The sequence below is a fragment of the Oncorhynchus keta genome, chromosome 3, assembly GCF_023373465.1.
Source record: "Oncorhynchus keta strain PuntledgeMale-10-30-2019 chromosome 3, Oket_V2, whole genome shotgun sequence".
Classification (NCBI taxonomy): Eukaryota; Metazoa; Chordata; class Actinopteri; order Salmoniformes; family Salmonidae; genus Oncorhynchus; species Oncorhynchus keta.
Window position 1 is genome coordinate 2011157 of NC_068423.1, and position 15272 is coordinate 2026428.

General features: G+C 43.4%; 1 protein-coding gene across 1 annotated transcript in view; it reads left to right on the forward strand.

Moving 5' to 3' along the window:
• Positions 1 to 1847: 1847 nt before the first annotated feature.
• Positions 1848 to 15272, forward strand: part of LOC118368936 (RPE-retinal G protein-coupled receptor-like) — a 44683-nt gene continuing 31258 nt past the window's right edge. The window contains exons 1-4 of the mRNA XM_035753447.2: positions 1848 to 2020; positions 2364 to 2520; positions 3906 to 4027; positions 13039 to 13192. Of these exons, the coding sequence (XP_035609340.1) occupies positions 1942 to 2020; positions 2364 to 2520; positions 3906 to 4027; positions 13039 to 13192 (512 nt within the window). The 5' untranslated portion in view covers positions 1848 to 1941. The remainder of the gene's footprint in view (positions 2021 to 2363; positions 2521 to 3905; positions 4028 to 13038; positions 13193 to 15272) is intronic.

Here is a 15272-nt window from a genome sequence, read left to right on the forward strand (position 1 = left end):
GATGGGAAAACTTAAAATGAGCTTTTATTGGCAGAGAGGTTTGAAACTCTCTTTCTAATTTATCGCCTGGCGGTGTCACCAGGCAGGCCAAAACTCCATCCCACCAAAACAGGCTTAAATTTCAGGCAGTCTTTTCAAACAGCTCTTACACTAAAAAGGGAATGATCATCATTTTCACAATTTCACAGTATTATTCAAACCTCATAGTGTGGAAATAAATATATATAAAACACAGGAAAATAATGTTTTTGACTGCACTGGGCTTCAGGTTTTTAATTACATTTCCCAAGGTTTCCCAATCTGATAATCCAGTTTTGTAGGCAAACAATATGACCATTGTTCTCCCCTCTAACCCTATGGTATGAAAAGCTGCCAATTAGGATGTCGCAATTATAGCATATTCCACTCAAGAATAGATGGTATAATTTATGGCAAGTTGTGGCTTTTGTATCTCTCACAGAAAGCATCTCGTCATCTCGCTCAACTAAGCCTCCTTTTGTATTACGGAACTATAGCAAAGTTTACAGAGTTGACTTTCATGAAGTTATGAACATAGATCTCATACCTTTAAAACATCCTGCAGTTATTTGATTCTCCTGCTTTGTTTCAGTCAAATCTTAGAATAGTTCATATTGTCTCAGTTTCACAGTGAGGTCAGTGTCTCACCGAGATGAGTGTCTGAAATGTGTATGTGTGTGTGTGTGTGTGTGTGTGTGTGTGTGTGTGTGTGTGTGTGTGTGTGTGTGTGTGTGTGTGTGTGTGTGTGTGTGTGTGTGTGTGTGTGTGTGTGTGTGTGTGTGTGTGTGTGTGAGTGTGTGTGTGAGTGTGTGCATGTCAGTTACCATTTTTAAATGTAAAGGAAACAATGAATTACTCAATGATGCACAAAATAATGCACAAAAACCCTTAAATAATGAATATAACTTGCCTATTGTGTGAACAAATCTTGCAGTCAGTTTTCCTAAACATGAATCCAATGATTTGAGAAGATTTGACACTATATGTAAATCATCACATCCTTTGTGGAGTGCTCCAGTCTTACTCACTCACTTCATCTCCTGAAGTGGATTTATTTTGAGTGATTCTCTCCTTTGGTTGTGCTATCAGACCCAAAGAAGGGGACACATATACTTAGCATAGTGCAGAACTTTAACATGACAAATAACTAAATCACTAACTAATTCTATTTTTTTCTATATTTTTTAAACATGTGGCCTATTTTTGTCTGCTAGCTAGCCTTCTAGCTCCGGCTAACACATTCACGGACAAATTTCCACTGCCATAATACATTTTACAGACGCAAAAATATCCCACCATATGGAACAAATAAATTATGATTTTTAATACAGTATGACTTGACAAACATAACTGGATGGAAACTTGAGTGAGTCTGACCACCAGTCAGAGACCACTATGATGACACACCAAATGTGTTTGAAGGATCCTTTTTTTGTCTTCTTCCAATGCCTCTTAAGGGGAAAGTAATCCAATAGTAACTGAAAGTAATCCGATTATGTTTGGCTAATCCAAAAATTACGTTATTTTGGACAGGTAACTAGTAACAGAACACCCTTTCAACAGAGTTGTATAGACTACATCAAACATGTGCATTTGACATTAAGGTCATCCTTTTTCCAGACGGTGGTCTCACACAGACAGAAAGGCTTGTTGTGTAACTAATAGAGAGCTTTAGAGTAGCGGTGTGTAAATGCGTATTAGGGGACAGTGGGTTGTGTTGTTATGTTCATTAATACATTCTTGTGCGGATTTGGGCAAGAGAGTGAGAGAGCTTTACATAATTGCATGCATGCTTTTTCACGTGAAATGCCCCTTTAAAAGTGGGATCAGTTAGGGTTAGAGGCACATTGTAAAGCAAGCGGACAGTGAAGAGTAAGTAGATCTGTGATTTGGGCTTTACTGGTGTGAAAAATCGCACTGAAGATGGTGTCTTCCTACCCTTTACCGGATGGTTTCTCAGACTTTGATGTATTCTCTTTGGGATCTTGTCTGCTAGTGGAGGGTGAGTGATGGAATTCATCCATAAATGTGGTAGCTATGCTTCTATATGCAATGTTAGACCTGATGCTCCGTGTTCAGGGTTGGTGGCCTGTTTACGCACTCTTTAACAAGTAGTGGTAGCAGCGCAGTTATGTGACCTGATGCAATATGAATGAAATGCTGATTTTGTCCAGACAATTGCATGATATAATTTCACATTCAATAGTCTGGAATAACACATTATTATTGTTTAAACAGCCTTTCAAAAGAAAACTTTTCATTTTTACTACTCATCATGGAATATGCGCTCTGCTATGCACACTGCCACTGTGTTTATAACCTATTCTGTGTTGTGTCCCTTAAAGGTCTTCTGGGATTCTTCCTGAATGCTGTGACAGTCGCTGCCTTCCTCAAAATAAGAGAACTGAGAACCCCCAGCAATTTCCTAGTCTTGAGTTTGGCATTGGCAGATATGGGCATCTCTACGAACGCAACCATTGCTGCTTTCTCCAGTTTTCTGAGGTGAGTGACATAGCATACTAATCCTCTCCATCGCCTTATTCAGTTTTTACTCACACTGACTCATTGTTGCAACGTTTTGCCACTGCAAAATACCATCCATTGAATATGGAATATTATATACTGGGGTTCTCAATACCATAGAGAATATGTTTCTCTCTCTGATATATTCCAATCAATATCTCTGCATAGTTTTAGAGTAGTACACCAACGAGGTAGAGTCATAACAGACCTTCCGGGGACTGTGCTGTGATGCATAAAGGAGGAGGATTTAGAACTCTTTAATCGGGGGGGATGAACGATGATGCTCTGGGTTGGCGTCTAGGTGGTTTAGGATTAAAACAGGCACCAGATTCACTTCAAATGTGTATTAATAGATGACCATGGCCAATGCAAAATATCATAAAAAGACACTGGCCTTCCCTGCAGTCTAGTTCTATGCACTGTAAAGTGTTTGCCATTAATTTGACAGTATCTTACAGGCATCTCGGTGGTGAGTAAGATTCTGTATTTCATATTGCTGTACACCTACTGTAATATAAATACAGTATCAAAGCAAGTACTGTGCAATGACACACAGTACACTACCACACATTGACTGTACACTTGCCTATATTATACTATAAAAATGTAACTGCTACCGTAATCGGAATGAATGAATTCATTAATTAATGGACAAATGAAGGAAATTCATTAAGGGGAAGAGTTTGTATTTCACTGTAATAACAAGTGATTAGTGCAAGCAGGTTGCTGCTAGTATATTATTTCATATTTTGCCTTTTAAATCACTTGCACTTCTAGAGGCTTTCTCAAAGACTTCCAAACCAACAGAGACTACAGGGTAGAACAGACCAAAAGGACATGACATAATGCTCAACACTTTAAGCTTTGAGACTTGCTGCCATTTCAATCTGTTGACTACACATTTTAAATTGACAGAACACTATAACTACATATGAGTTAAATTGGTACAGCATTCCCACTCATGGGTGCCACAAATATGGCTTCTTACAAAGTAACACCTCAAAATATGTTAATGGACCAGAAACAAACATACCATGCATCTCCTAATGGTCATAAAGGTTTTTAGTGCTCAAACGAAACAATGCGGTACGGTACTGCATTCTGTGGGGTGGAACTACAGTACCATTTGAAATATGCCAATTTTCCCACAATGCACCACCATTTACAGTATGCTGCAGTAAAATGTTTTAAAGTTTATTTTTACTGTTGATAACATTAAAAATGACCAATAAATTACAGTTTTCTGTTACATTGTGCTCTACCAGTCTATCAATTAATTGTCGAACACAATAAAAATAATACCATAATGTTAAGGCCTAATGTATTGTCTTTCCCCCTCTTTACTACTGTATGTCCTTCTCCAGGTACTGGCCCTATGGCTCTGATGGCTGCCAGACTCATGGCTTCCAGGGATTTGTGACAGCTCTCGCCAGCATCCACTTCATTGCTGCCATTGCATGGGACAGATACCACCAGTACTGCACAAGTAAGTGGCATGAGTCTCATAGGTTTCTTAGGTCTCATACATCTCCATAGATACACACACACACACACACACACACACACACACACACACACACACACACACACACACACACACACATCTATCCCCAACAACAAATGCACAAACAAACACATACTAAACAGGACTAATCTTTGTGTGCAGCTGTTCTTGGAGCCTCACGGCATCCTAAAAGGCCATCTGGCCTAAGAGTCTATTGGTCTGTTATGAGGTCACTCATCTATATGGTTTTAATGACCTCTCACAAAGACATAATCTGCAGGCTATGCCCACACTGACACACTTTCTATTGTGTTATGACCTTGTCAAACTATACATTGAGTGTACAAAACATTAAGGACATCTGCTCTTTCCATGACATAGACTGACCAGGTGAATCCAGGTGAAAGCTATGATCCCTTATTAATGTCACTTGTTAAATCCACTTCAATTAGTGTAGATGAAGGGAATGAGATGGGATAAAAAATGATTTTTAAGCCTTAAGAATATTGAAACATGGATTGTGTGTGTGTGTGCCATTCAGAGGGTGAATGGGCAAGACAAAATATTTAAGTGGATTCAAACGGGGTATGGTAGTAGGTGCCAGGTGCACCAGTTTGTATCAAGAACTGCAATGCTGCTGGGTTTTTCACGCTCAACAGATTCCTGTGTGTATCAAGAATGATCCACCACCCAAAGGACAACTGTAGGAAGCATTGGAGTCAACATGGGCCAGCATCCCTGTGGAACGTTTTTGATATATACAGTTGAAGTCGGAAGTTTACATAAACTTAGGTTGGAGTCATTAAAACTCGTTTTTCAACCACTCCACAAACTTCTTGTCAACAAACTATAGTTTTGACAAGTTGGTAAGGACATCTACTTTGTGCATAGTTTGTACAACAATTGTTTACAGACAGATTATTTCACTTATAATTCACTGTATCACAATTCCAGTGGGTTAGAAGTTTACACACATTAAATTAACTGTGCCTTTAAACAGCTTGGAAAATTCCAGAAAATTGTCATGGCTTTAGAAGCTTTGACTTTTTTTCAAGGCCTACCTTTAAACTCAGTGCCTCTTTTCTTGACATCATGGGAAAATCAAAAGACATCAACCAAGACCTCATAAAAAAAATTGTAGACCTCCACAAGTCTGGTTCATTCTTGGGAGAAATTTCCTAACGCCTGAAGGTACCACGTTTCTCTGTACAAATGATAGTACGCAAGTATAAACACCATGGGACAACGCAGTCATCATACCGCTCAGGAAGGAGACGCATTCTGTCTCCTAGAGATGAAGGTACTTTGGTGCGAAATGTGCAAATCAAACCCAGAACAACAGCAGGACCTTGTGAAGATGCTGGAGGAAACAGGTACAAATGTATCTATATCCACAGTAAAACAAGTCCTGTATCGACACAACCTGAAAGGCCGCTCAGCAAGGAAGAAGCCACTGCTCCAAAATCGCCATAAAAAAAAGCCAGACTGGTTTGTAATTGCACACGGGGACAAAGATCGTACTTTTTGGAGAAATGTCCTCTGGTCTGATGAAACAAAAATAGAACTGTTTCGCCATTTTTACCATTGTTATGTTTGGAGGAAAAAGGGGGAGGCTTGCTAGCCGAAGAACACGATCCCAACCGTGAAGCACGGCGGTGCCGCATCATGTTTTGGGGTTGCTTTGCTGCAGGCGGGACTGGTGCACTTCACAAAATAGATGGCATCATGAGGGAGGACAATTCTGTTGATATATTGAAGCAACATCTCAAGATATCAGTCAGGAAGTTAAAGCTTGGTCGCAAATGGGTCTTCCAAATGTACAAATACCCCAAGCATACTTCCAAAGTTGTGGCAAAATGGCTTAATAAGGACAACAAAGTCAAGGTAGTGGAGTGGCTTTCAAAAAGCCCTGACCTCAATCCCATAGAAAATGTGTGGGCAGAACTGGAAAAGCGTGTGCGAGCAAGGAGGCATATACACCTGACTCAGTTACACCAGCACTGTCAGGAGGAATGGGCCAAAATTCACCCAACTTATTGTGGGAAGCTTGTGGAAGGCTAACCGAAATGTTTGAACATTCTTCTGAAACTCGTCAGTCTAGTCTTGTTCTTAGAAATGAAGGCTATTCCATGCAAGGAATTGCCAAGAAACTGAAGATCTCGTACAACGCTGTGTACTACTCCCTTCACAGAACAACGCAAACTGGCTCTAACCAGAATAGAAACGCAGGAGAGAGGGTTGCTGATAATGGGCCTGTCAGAGTCGTGTGTATAGGTGGAAAGGAAGTCAGGCGCAGGAGAGTCAAACGGAGTGTAATGGAGACTCTTTAACCTCTCTAGGGTAGGGGCAGCATTCAGAATTTTGCCCAAATTAAACGGCCTGCTACTCGGGCCCAAAAGATATGATGTAGATTTGGATAGAAAACAATCTAAAGTTTCCAAAACTGTTAAAATAGTGTCTGTGAGTATAACAGAACTGATTTAACAAAAACCTAAGAAAGATCCATTCAGGAAGTAGTTTTTTAAAAAGGCCATTACAGTATCCATTGACTTAGGACTCCCTTTGCAGTTCCTATGCCTTCCACTAGATGTCAGCAGTCTTTATAAATTGTTTCAGGCTTGTATTCTTATAAATGAGGGAGTAAGACCAGTCTAAACGAGCGGAACCTAATGTGACGCAGAGTTTTTCAGGCGCATGTGCATTTCTTGTTTACCTTTTATATTGATGACGTTATTGTCCAGTTGAGATATGATAGATCATTTAGGCTAAAAAAACAACCTGAGGATTGAATATAAACATCGTTTGACATGTTTCTATGAACTTTAAGGATACAATTTGGATTTTTTGTCTGATTGTTTTGACTGAGTTTGAGGTTTTTGGATATAAAGAGACTTCTTCGAACAAAAGGAACATTTATTGAGTAAATTAATTTCTTCTGATTGCCACCATATGAAGATCATCAAAGGTAAGGGATTCATTTTATCTCTTTTTCTGAGTTTTGTAACGCTTCTGCTTGGCTGGTTACTGTTTGTAATAATTTGTCAACTGGGCTATGTTCTGGGCTAGGTATGCTTTCACCGAAAACCATTTTATAAATATGACACTGTGGTTGGTTTAACAAGAAGTTAATCTTTAAACCTATGTAAAATAATTTTTATAATGAGCATTTCTGTAATTGAATTTGGCACCCTGCAGTCTCACTGGATGTTGGCCAGATGGGACACTAGCATCCCACATACGCTAGAGAGGTTAATAGCAGTCCACTAAACATACTCCAAACACTAAATGTACATAAATAACAAAAATGGGTACGAGGACCCATCGCGCACCTATACAAATACATATACAACACTGACATAAAAACAATTTCTGACAAAGACATGAGGGGAAAAAGAGGGTTAAATACACAACAGGTAATGAATGGGATTGAAACCAATGGAAAATGAAAAATGGATCAATGATGGCGAGAAGACCGGTGACGTCGACCTCCGAACACCGCCCGAACAAGGAGAGGCAACGACTTCGGCAGAAGTTGTGACAGTAGCCTCCCCCCTCTGACGCGCGGCTCCAGCAGCATGTCGACACCAGCCTCGGGGACGACCCGGAAGGCGAGGAGGCCATTTCCGAAAGGAGACGGTGGAATTCTTGTAACATGAAGGCCCCTCGCTGGACGTCTCGAATCCAGTATGAATCGAAAGGAGTACGCCGGGTCGCCCTCGATGTCTAGAGGAGGCAGAGGAATATCACGCACTTCAGCCTCCTGGAGCGGTCCAGCCACCACCGGCCTGAAGAGAGACACATGGAACGAGGGGTTAATACGGTAATTAGTGGGCAGTTGTAACCTATAACATACCTCGTTCACTCTCCTCAGGACTTTAAACGGCCCCTCAATCCGTGGACCCAGCTTCCGGCAGGGCAGGCGGAGGGCCAGGTTTCGGGTCGAGAGCCAGACCCTGTACCCTGGTGCGACCACTGGGGCCTCACTGCGGTGACGGTCTGTACCAACTTTCTGGTGCATTATGGCGCGCTAAAGTTGGACGTGGGCGGCCTCCCAGGTTTCCTCCGCGTGCCGGAACCAATTGTCCACCGCAGGCGACTCGGTCTGACTCTGATGCCAAGGAGCCAGAACCGGCTGATACCCTAATACACATTGAAAGGGAGAAAGGTTAGTGGAGGAGTGGCGTAGCGAGTTCTGGGCCATCTCTGCCCAGGACACGAGCTTCGCCCATTACTCTGTCTGGTCCTGGCAATAAGACCACAGAAACCTACCCACATCCTGGTTAACTCTCCACCTGCCCATTTCTCTAGGGGTGAAAACCTGAGGTAAGACTAACCGAGACCCCCAGACGTTCCATGAACGCCTTCCAGACCCTTGATGTGAACTGGGGACCCCGATCAGACTCTATATCCTCAGGCACCCCATAGTGCCGGAAAATGTGTGTAAACACGTCTTCTGCAGTTTGTAAGGCCGTAGGGAGACAGGGCAAAGGGAGGAGATGACAGGACTTAGAAAACCAATCCACAACGACCAGGATCGTGGTGTTACCCTGTGAAGGTGGAAGATCAGTAAAAAAAATCCACCGACAGGTGCGACCACGTTGTGGAACGGGTAAAGGTTGTAGCTTACCTCTGGGCAGGTGTCTAGGAGCCTTGCACTGGGCGCACAATGAGCAGGAGAAAACATACATCCTCAAGTCCTTAGCTAAAGTGGGCCACCAGTACCTCCCATCAAGACAGCGCATCGTCTGACCTATCCCAGGATGACCAGAGGAGGGTGACGTGTAGGCCCAATAGATCAATCGGTCGCGGACAACAGACGGAACGTACAGACGCCCAGCTGGACACTGAGGGGGAGAGTGCTCTGTACGTGATGCCCGCTCAATGTCCGCGACAAGCTCCCACACTACTGGCGCCACCAAACACAAAGCTGTGAATATGGGAGTGGGATCCATGGACCGCTCCTCTGTGTCATATAGCCGGGACAATGCGTCTGCCTTAACGTTCTGGGAGCCTGGTCTGTAAAATAGAGTAAACACAAAATGAGTGAAAATCATGGCCCACCTTGCCTGACGAGGATTCAGTCTCCTCGCCTCCCGGATGTACTCCAGATTGCGATGGTCAGTCCAGATGAGAAAAGGGGGGTTTCGCCCCCTCAAGCCAATGTCTCCACGCCTTCAAGGTTTTTACGACAGCTAACAGCTCCTGGTCCCCCACATCATAGTTTCGCTCTGCCGGGCTGAGCTTCTTCTTCAAAAAAAGCACAGGGACGGAGCTTCAGTAGCGTACCCGAACGCTGAGAGAGCACTGCTCCTATCCCAGCTTCAGATGCGTCCACCTCCATTATGATTGGCAAAGAGGGATCCGGATGAGCCAACACAGAAACCGAGGTAAACAGAGTCTTCAGGTGCCTAAAAGCCCTGTTCGCCTCAGCCGACCACTGCCCCTTTTAGCAGTGAGGTAATGGGAGCAGCAACCTGACCAAAACCCCAGATAAACCTCCGGTAGTAATTGGCAAACCCTAAAAAACGCTGCACCTCCTTTACCGTGGTTGGAGCAATGCGGTCGCTCTCCATTTCCACCCCTGATGTGGAAATCCTATGCCCTAGGAAGGAGATGGATTATTGGAAGAACAAGCATTTCTCAGCCTTGACACATAGATCATGCTCCTGTAACAGAATAACCTTAAACCGTCCCCTTACCCGGGCGCGAACCAGGGACCTTCTGCACACATCAACAACAGTCACCCACGAAGCATCGTTACCCATCGCTCCACAAAAGCCGCGGCCCTTGCAGAGCAAGGGGAACTACTACTTCAAGGTCTCAGAGCAAGTGACGTAACCGATTGAAAAGCTATTTAGCGCACACCGCTAACTAAGCTAGCCGTTTCACATACGTTACACTCACCCCCCTTTTGACCAGCCTCCTTTTTTCCGCAGCAACCAGTAATCCGGGTCAACAGCATCAATGTAACAGTATACTTTTAAACCGTCCCCTCGCCCATACCCGGGCGCGAAGCAGGGACCTTCTGCACACATCGACAACAAGGGGAACTACTACTTCAAGGTCTCAGAGCAAGTGACGTAACCGATTGAAATGCTATTTAGCGCACACCGCTAACTAAGCTAGCCGTTTCACATCCGTTACACTCCAACAGGCAACCAAACACTTTGCGCACCAGGGACACATGCTCGGCGTGTGTAGCGGAGTATATCAGGATATCATCGATATACACCACTACACCCTGCCCATGCAGGTCTCTGAAAATCTCATCTACAAATGATTGGAAGGCTGATGGAGCATTCATCAACCCATATGGCATGACAAGGTACTCATAATGACCTGAGGTGGTGCTAAATGCTGTCTTCCGCTCATCACCCTTCCGAATACACACCAGATTGTACGCACTCCTGGGATCCAATTTAGTGAAGAAGCGTGCCCCGTGCATTGACTCAATAACTGTAGTCATAAGAGGTAACTATATTTCACTGTGATTTTACTGAGACTTTGATAATCAATCCATCTTTCTTCTTCACAAAAAAGAAACTCGAGGAGACTGGTGAAATGGAGGGCTGAATGTACCCCTGACGCAGGGATTCTGAGACATATGTCTCCATAGCCACTGTCTCCGTTTGCGACAGGGGATACACGTGACTTCTGGGATATGCAGCATCTACCAGGAGATCTATCGCACAATCCCCCCGTCGATGGGGTGGTAATTGAGTCGCCTTCTTTTTACAGGATATTCTGGGGGAATGCGCACGGTGGAGACCTGGTCTGGACTTTCCACCATAGCAGCACCAAAGGAAACCCAGAAACACCTACCTGAGCCATCTCGCGACCATCCCATGAGAGCCCTCTGTGGCCAAGAAACAGTGAAGTAATGACAAGCTAACCAGGGTAGGCCTAGCACCACAGAATATGCAGGAGAATCAATAAGGAAAATACTAATCTTCTCCTTGTGACCCCCCTGCGTTATCATACACAAAGGAACGGTGGCCTCCCTGATAAACCCTGACCCTGATGGTCGACTATCTAAGGCATGAACAGGGAAAGGCATATCCACAGGAACAATAGGGATCCCTAAACTATGAGCTAAACTTTTATTAATGAAATTCCCAGCCGCGCCTGAATCTACTAGCGCCTTATACTGGGAATGCAGGGAAAAATCAGGAAAAGTGACAGACAAACATTAGTGTAACAGAGGGCTCTGGATGAGAATGGTGCCTACTCACCTGGGGTGATGCCAGAGTGCCCTGACTGCTATCTTTATTCCCAGAGGAACCAACCCGGCACTGACCAGCAGTGTGCCTTCTGCAACCACACATGGTGCTCCAGCGGGAACCTCCTCCGGTCTCCCTGCGCACCATCCCTCCCAACTCCATAAGTTCGGGAGAGAGGGTGCGGGAGGATGGAACAGCCAGACCCGATCTAGACGTCCACGAGTAGCCTTAATGTTGTCCAGCCTGATGGACATGTCCACCAGCTGGTCGAAGGTGAGGGTGGTGTCTCTACAGGCCAGCCCACCGACGGAAGTCCTTGTGTAGACTACAGTGGTAATGGTCGATCAGGGCCCTGTCGCTCCATCCAGCGCCGGCAGCCAGGGTCCTAAATTCCAGAGCAAACTCCTGTGCACTCCTCGTCTCCTGCCTCAGATGATAGAGGCACTCACCTGCCACTTTGCCTTTGGGTGGGTGGTCGAATACTGTCCTGAAATGGCGGGTGAATTCCTCAAAATGGTCCAACGCCGCATCCTCCTCTCCACCCACAGCGCTGGCCCACTACAGGGCTTTCCTGGTGAAGCATGACACAAGTCTTCTCACGGTCCGATGGAGCTGGGTGGACCGTGGCCAGATACAAGTTTAGTTTAAGGAGAAAACCCTGGCAACTGGCAGTATCTCCATTGTATCCCTTAGGTAGGGATAAATGTATCCTGTTAAGTTCAGTAGGGGAAAAGGCGTTCAAGGGAGACCCCGGTTGTGCTGGTGGAGGTGCTGGAAAAACTCCCTGTCTCTCCCAGCAGTCCATATTCTGGACAAAGCGATCCATGGCGGGGCTCAGATTGTCAATCATCTCCGCTTGTTCAATGACGGGTTCCTCCACCTCCATGAAAGAAGTATCTTCTCCTTGCTGACTTCATGATGGTCAGAGATTCTGTCAGAGTCGTGTGTATAGGTGCCAGGGAAGTTAGGCGCAGGAGAGTCAAACAGAGTCTTTTTAATAGTAGTCCACTAAACATACTCCAAAAACTAAATGTACTTAAATAACAAAAATGACTACGAGGACCCATCGCACACCTATACAAATACATATACAACACTGACATAAAAACAATCTTACACAAAGACATGAGGGGAAACAGAGGGTTAAATACACAACAGGTAATGAATTGGATTGAAACCAGGTGTGTAGGAAGACAATACAAAACAAATGGAAAATGAAAAATGGATCAATGATGGCTAGAAGAACTGTGACGTCAACCACCGAACACCACCCGAACAAGGAGAGGCACCGATTTCGGCAGATGTCGTGACAGGGCCTCTGTACGCCTATGTAGATATTCCATTAAAAAATCTGCCGTTTACAGCTACAATAGTAATTTACAATCTAATTAATTTGATGTTATTTTAATGGACAAAAAATGTGCTTTTCTTTCAAAAACATGGACATTTCTAAGTTACCCCAAACTTTTTAACGGTAGTGTATTTTTTATCCGTTTTAGAGTAAGGCTGTAAAGTATGAATACTTTCCGAATGCACTGTACATATGTCTAGTCCTGGAAAATCATATGACTGATGGGATATTTCATTTTCCCATTGGAATGATGGAGAGTAACTGTGTGTGTTTCTAATATTATAGCACACGCTTTTACTCTCCCTCTCAATTTCAATTGGAAATAGAATCTAGTCTAATCGTTCCACTTCCATAGCTTCTATAGATTATTGTAATAGATTCTATCATAATTATTCTATTTCTATGGTTGTGCTTTTCATCAGGGACAAAGCTACAGTGGAGCAGTGCCATCACTCTGGCTATTTTCATCTGGCTGTTCACCGCCTTCTGGTCAGCCATGCCCCTCATCGGCTGGGGAGAGTATGACTACGAACCACTCAGGACATGCTGTACCCTGGACTACAGCAAAGGAGACAGGTGACAAAGACACCCATGTTTCAAGTTTCAGGTTTCAAGTTTTTAATGTCACATGCACAAGTACAGTTAAATGCCTTTCTTGCAATCTCTAAACCCAACTTTGCAGTAATCAATAACAATGTAATACTACAAATAACACAGTAGAACAAAAACACACAGTATAAAAATTATTACATAACACAATGTAAGTAAGCATATTATGTAAGTAAGCATACAATGTAAGTAAGCATATTATATACACGGTCAGTTCCAGAACCATATTTACAATGTGCAGGGATACTGGGGTGATAGAGGTAGATATGTATAGGGGTAAGGTGACTTGGCATCAGGATATGTGTAGAGTAGTAGCAGTGTATATGATGATTGTATGTGAGTGGGTGTGTGTAGAGTCAGTACAAATGTATGTGCGTATGAGCAAATGATGTAGTGAGTGTTGAAGTATCCAGTGTGCGAAGTGTATAGGGCCCTGTGAGTGTGCATAGAGACAGTGCAAAAATAAGAATAAAATACAAAGGTAGACTCAGATAGTCTGTGTAGCCATTTTGTTAGCTACTTCGTTAGCTACTTAGCTGTCTTATGGCATGGGAATAGAAGCTCTTCGGGAGCCTGTTGGTGTTATCTGGATAACATGTGTGAAATGGTTTAAATGGTTGATAGTGTGTGTGAATCAATAGAGTTATATTTTATGGGTGATTTTCTGGCTACTCACTCCAGAGAAAGCTTCAAACTGTAACTAGTGCCTGCAACCTGGTTCAGATTATCATTCACCCAACCAAGGTAGTTACAAACAACACAGGAATTAAATCATCAACATGTTTTGATCACATCTTTACTAATGCTGCAGAAATTTGATTGAAAGCAGTATTCAAATCCATCGGATGTAGTGATCACAATATAGTAACCATATCTAGGAAAACCAAAGTTCCAAAGACTGGGCCTAATCTAGTGTATAAGAGATTGTATATTGTTGTCTATCAACACTGACAAGACACCTGGGTCTGACTTCCTGGATGGAAAATTACTGACAATAATAGCAGATGATATTGCCACACTTCAATTTAAGCCTACTAGAAAGTGTGTGCCCTCAGGCCTGGAGGAAAGAAAAAGTTATTCCCCTACCTAAGGATAGTAAAGCCACATTTACTGGCTCAAATAGCCGACCAGTCAGCCTGTTACCAACCCTTCGTAAATTTTTTGAAAAAATGGTGTTTGACCATATACAATGCCATTTTACAGTAACAGACTTTAAGCACGAAGGACATTCAACAAGCACAGCACTTACACAAATGACGGCTGAGAGAAATTGATGATAAAAAGATTGTCGGGCTGTTTTGTTCAGTGCGGCTTTTGACATTATCGATCATAGTTGTTACGAATCCGTTTTGGCCCGACGGTCTAGGGGGATGGTAATGAGACCCGTAACATAACTCATGCAAATTATTATTGTGACAAAGTAAAAGTGTGAACGAAATAACCACGACAACAGAAATCTACCGTCAAACTCTAGGTTTATTTATAAACACACGGTAATGGGGGAGCAGGAAAAGGGCTGAGCTGGACCCAAGGAAAGAAACAATAAGTATACAAAAACACACCCCTAAGCTAGACTAGCCTACTTTAACAACAGCTAACTAACTAACTAACCAAAAATACAGTGGGTGGTCCGCCCAGTTCTAACTAGTGTATTTAACAAAGTTCACCTACGGGTAGTGTATGCCCATGGGCGACTTGTCTTGGTTTCCCCCTTTTCCCACCAGCAACAAACAAATACCATAACCAAAAATAATACTCACAGGTGATGACAAAGTGCTATGAAGTGCTTTAAACAAAAGAGAGGTTAAGACACAAGCGAGAGTGAAACACAGAGACCTACAGACATGGCATTACAGAGAGATTGAGCTGAGCTGAGCTCTAGAACAAACAAATGATGGGGTTTTTAAACCATGGGGAAGGAACTGTGATAGGTCAGGAAATAGGAGGAGGTGTGTCTTCTGATTGATGATTGATTGGGGAGTGATGATTTTCACCTGTGAGGGGAGAAGGAGAGAAAAGAAACACACACACAGGATAACTGTATCCG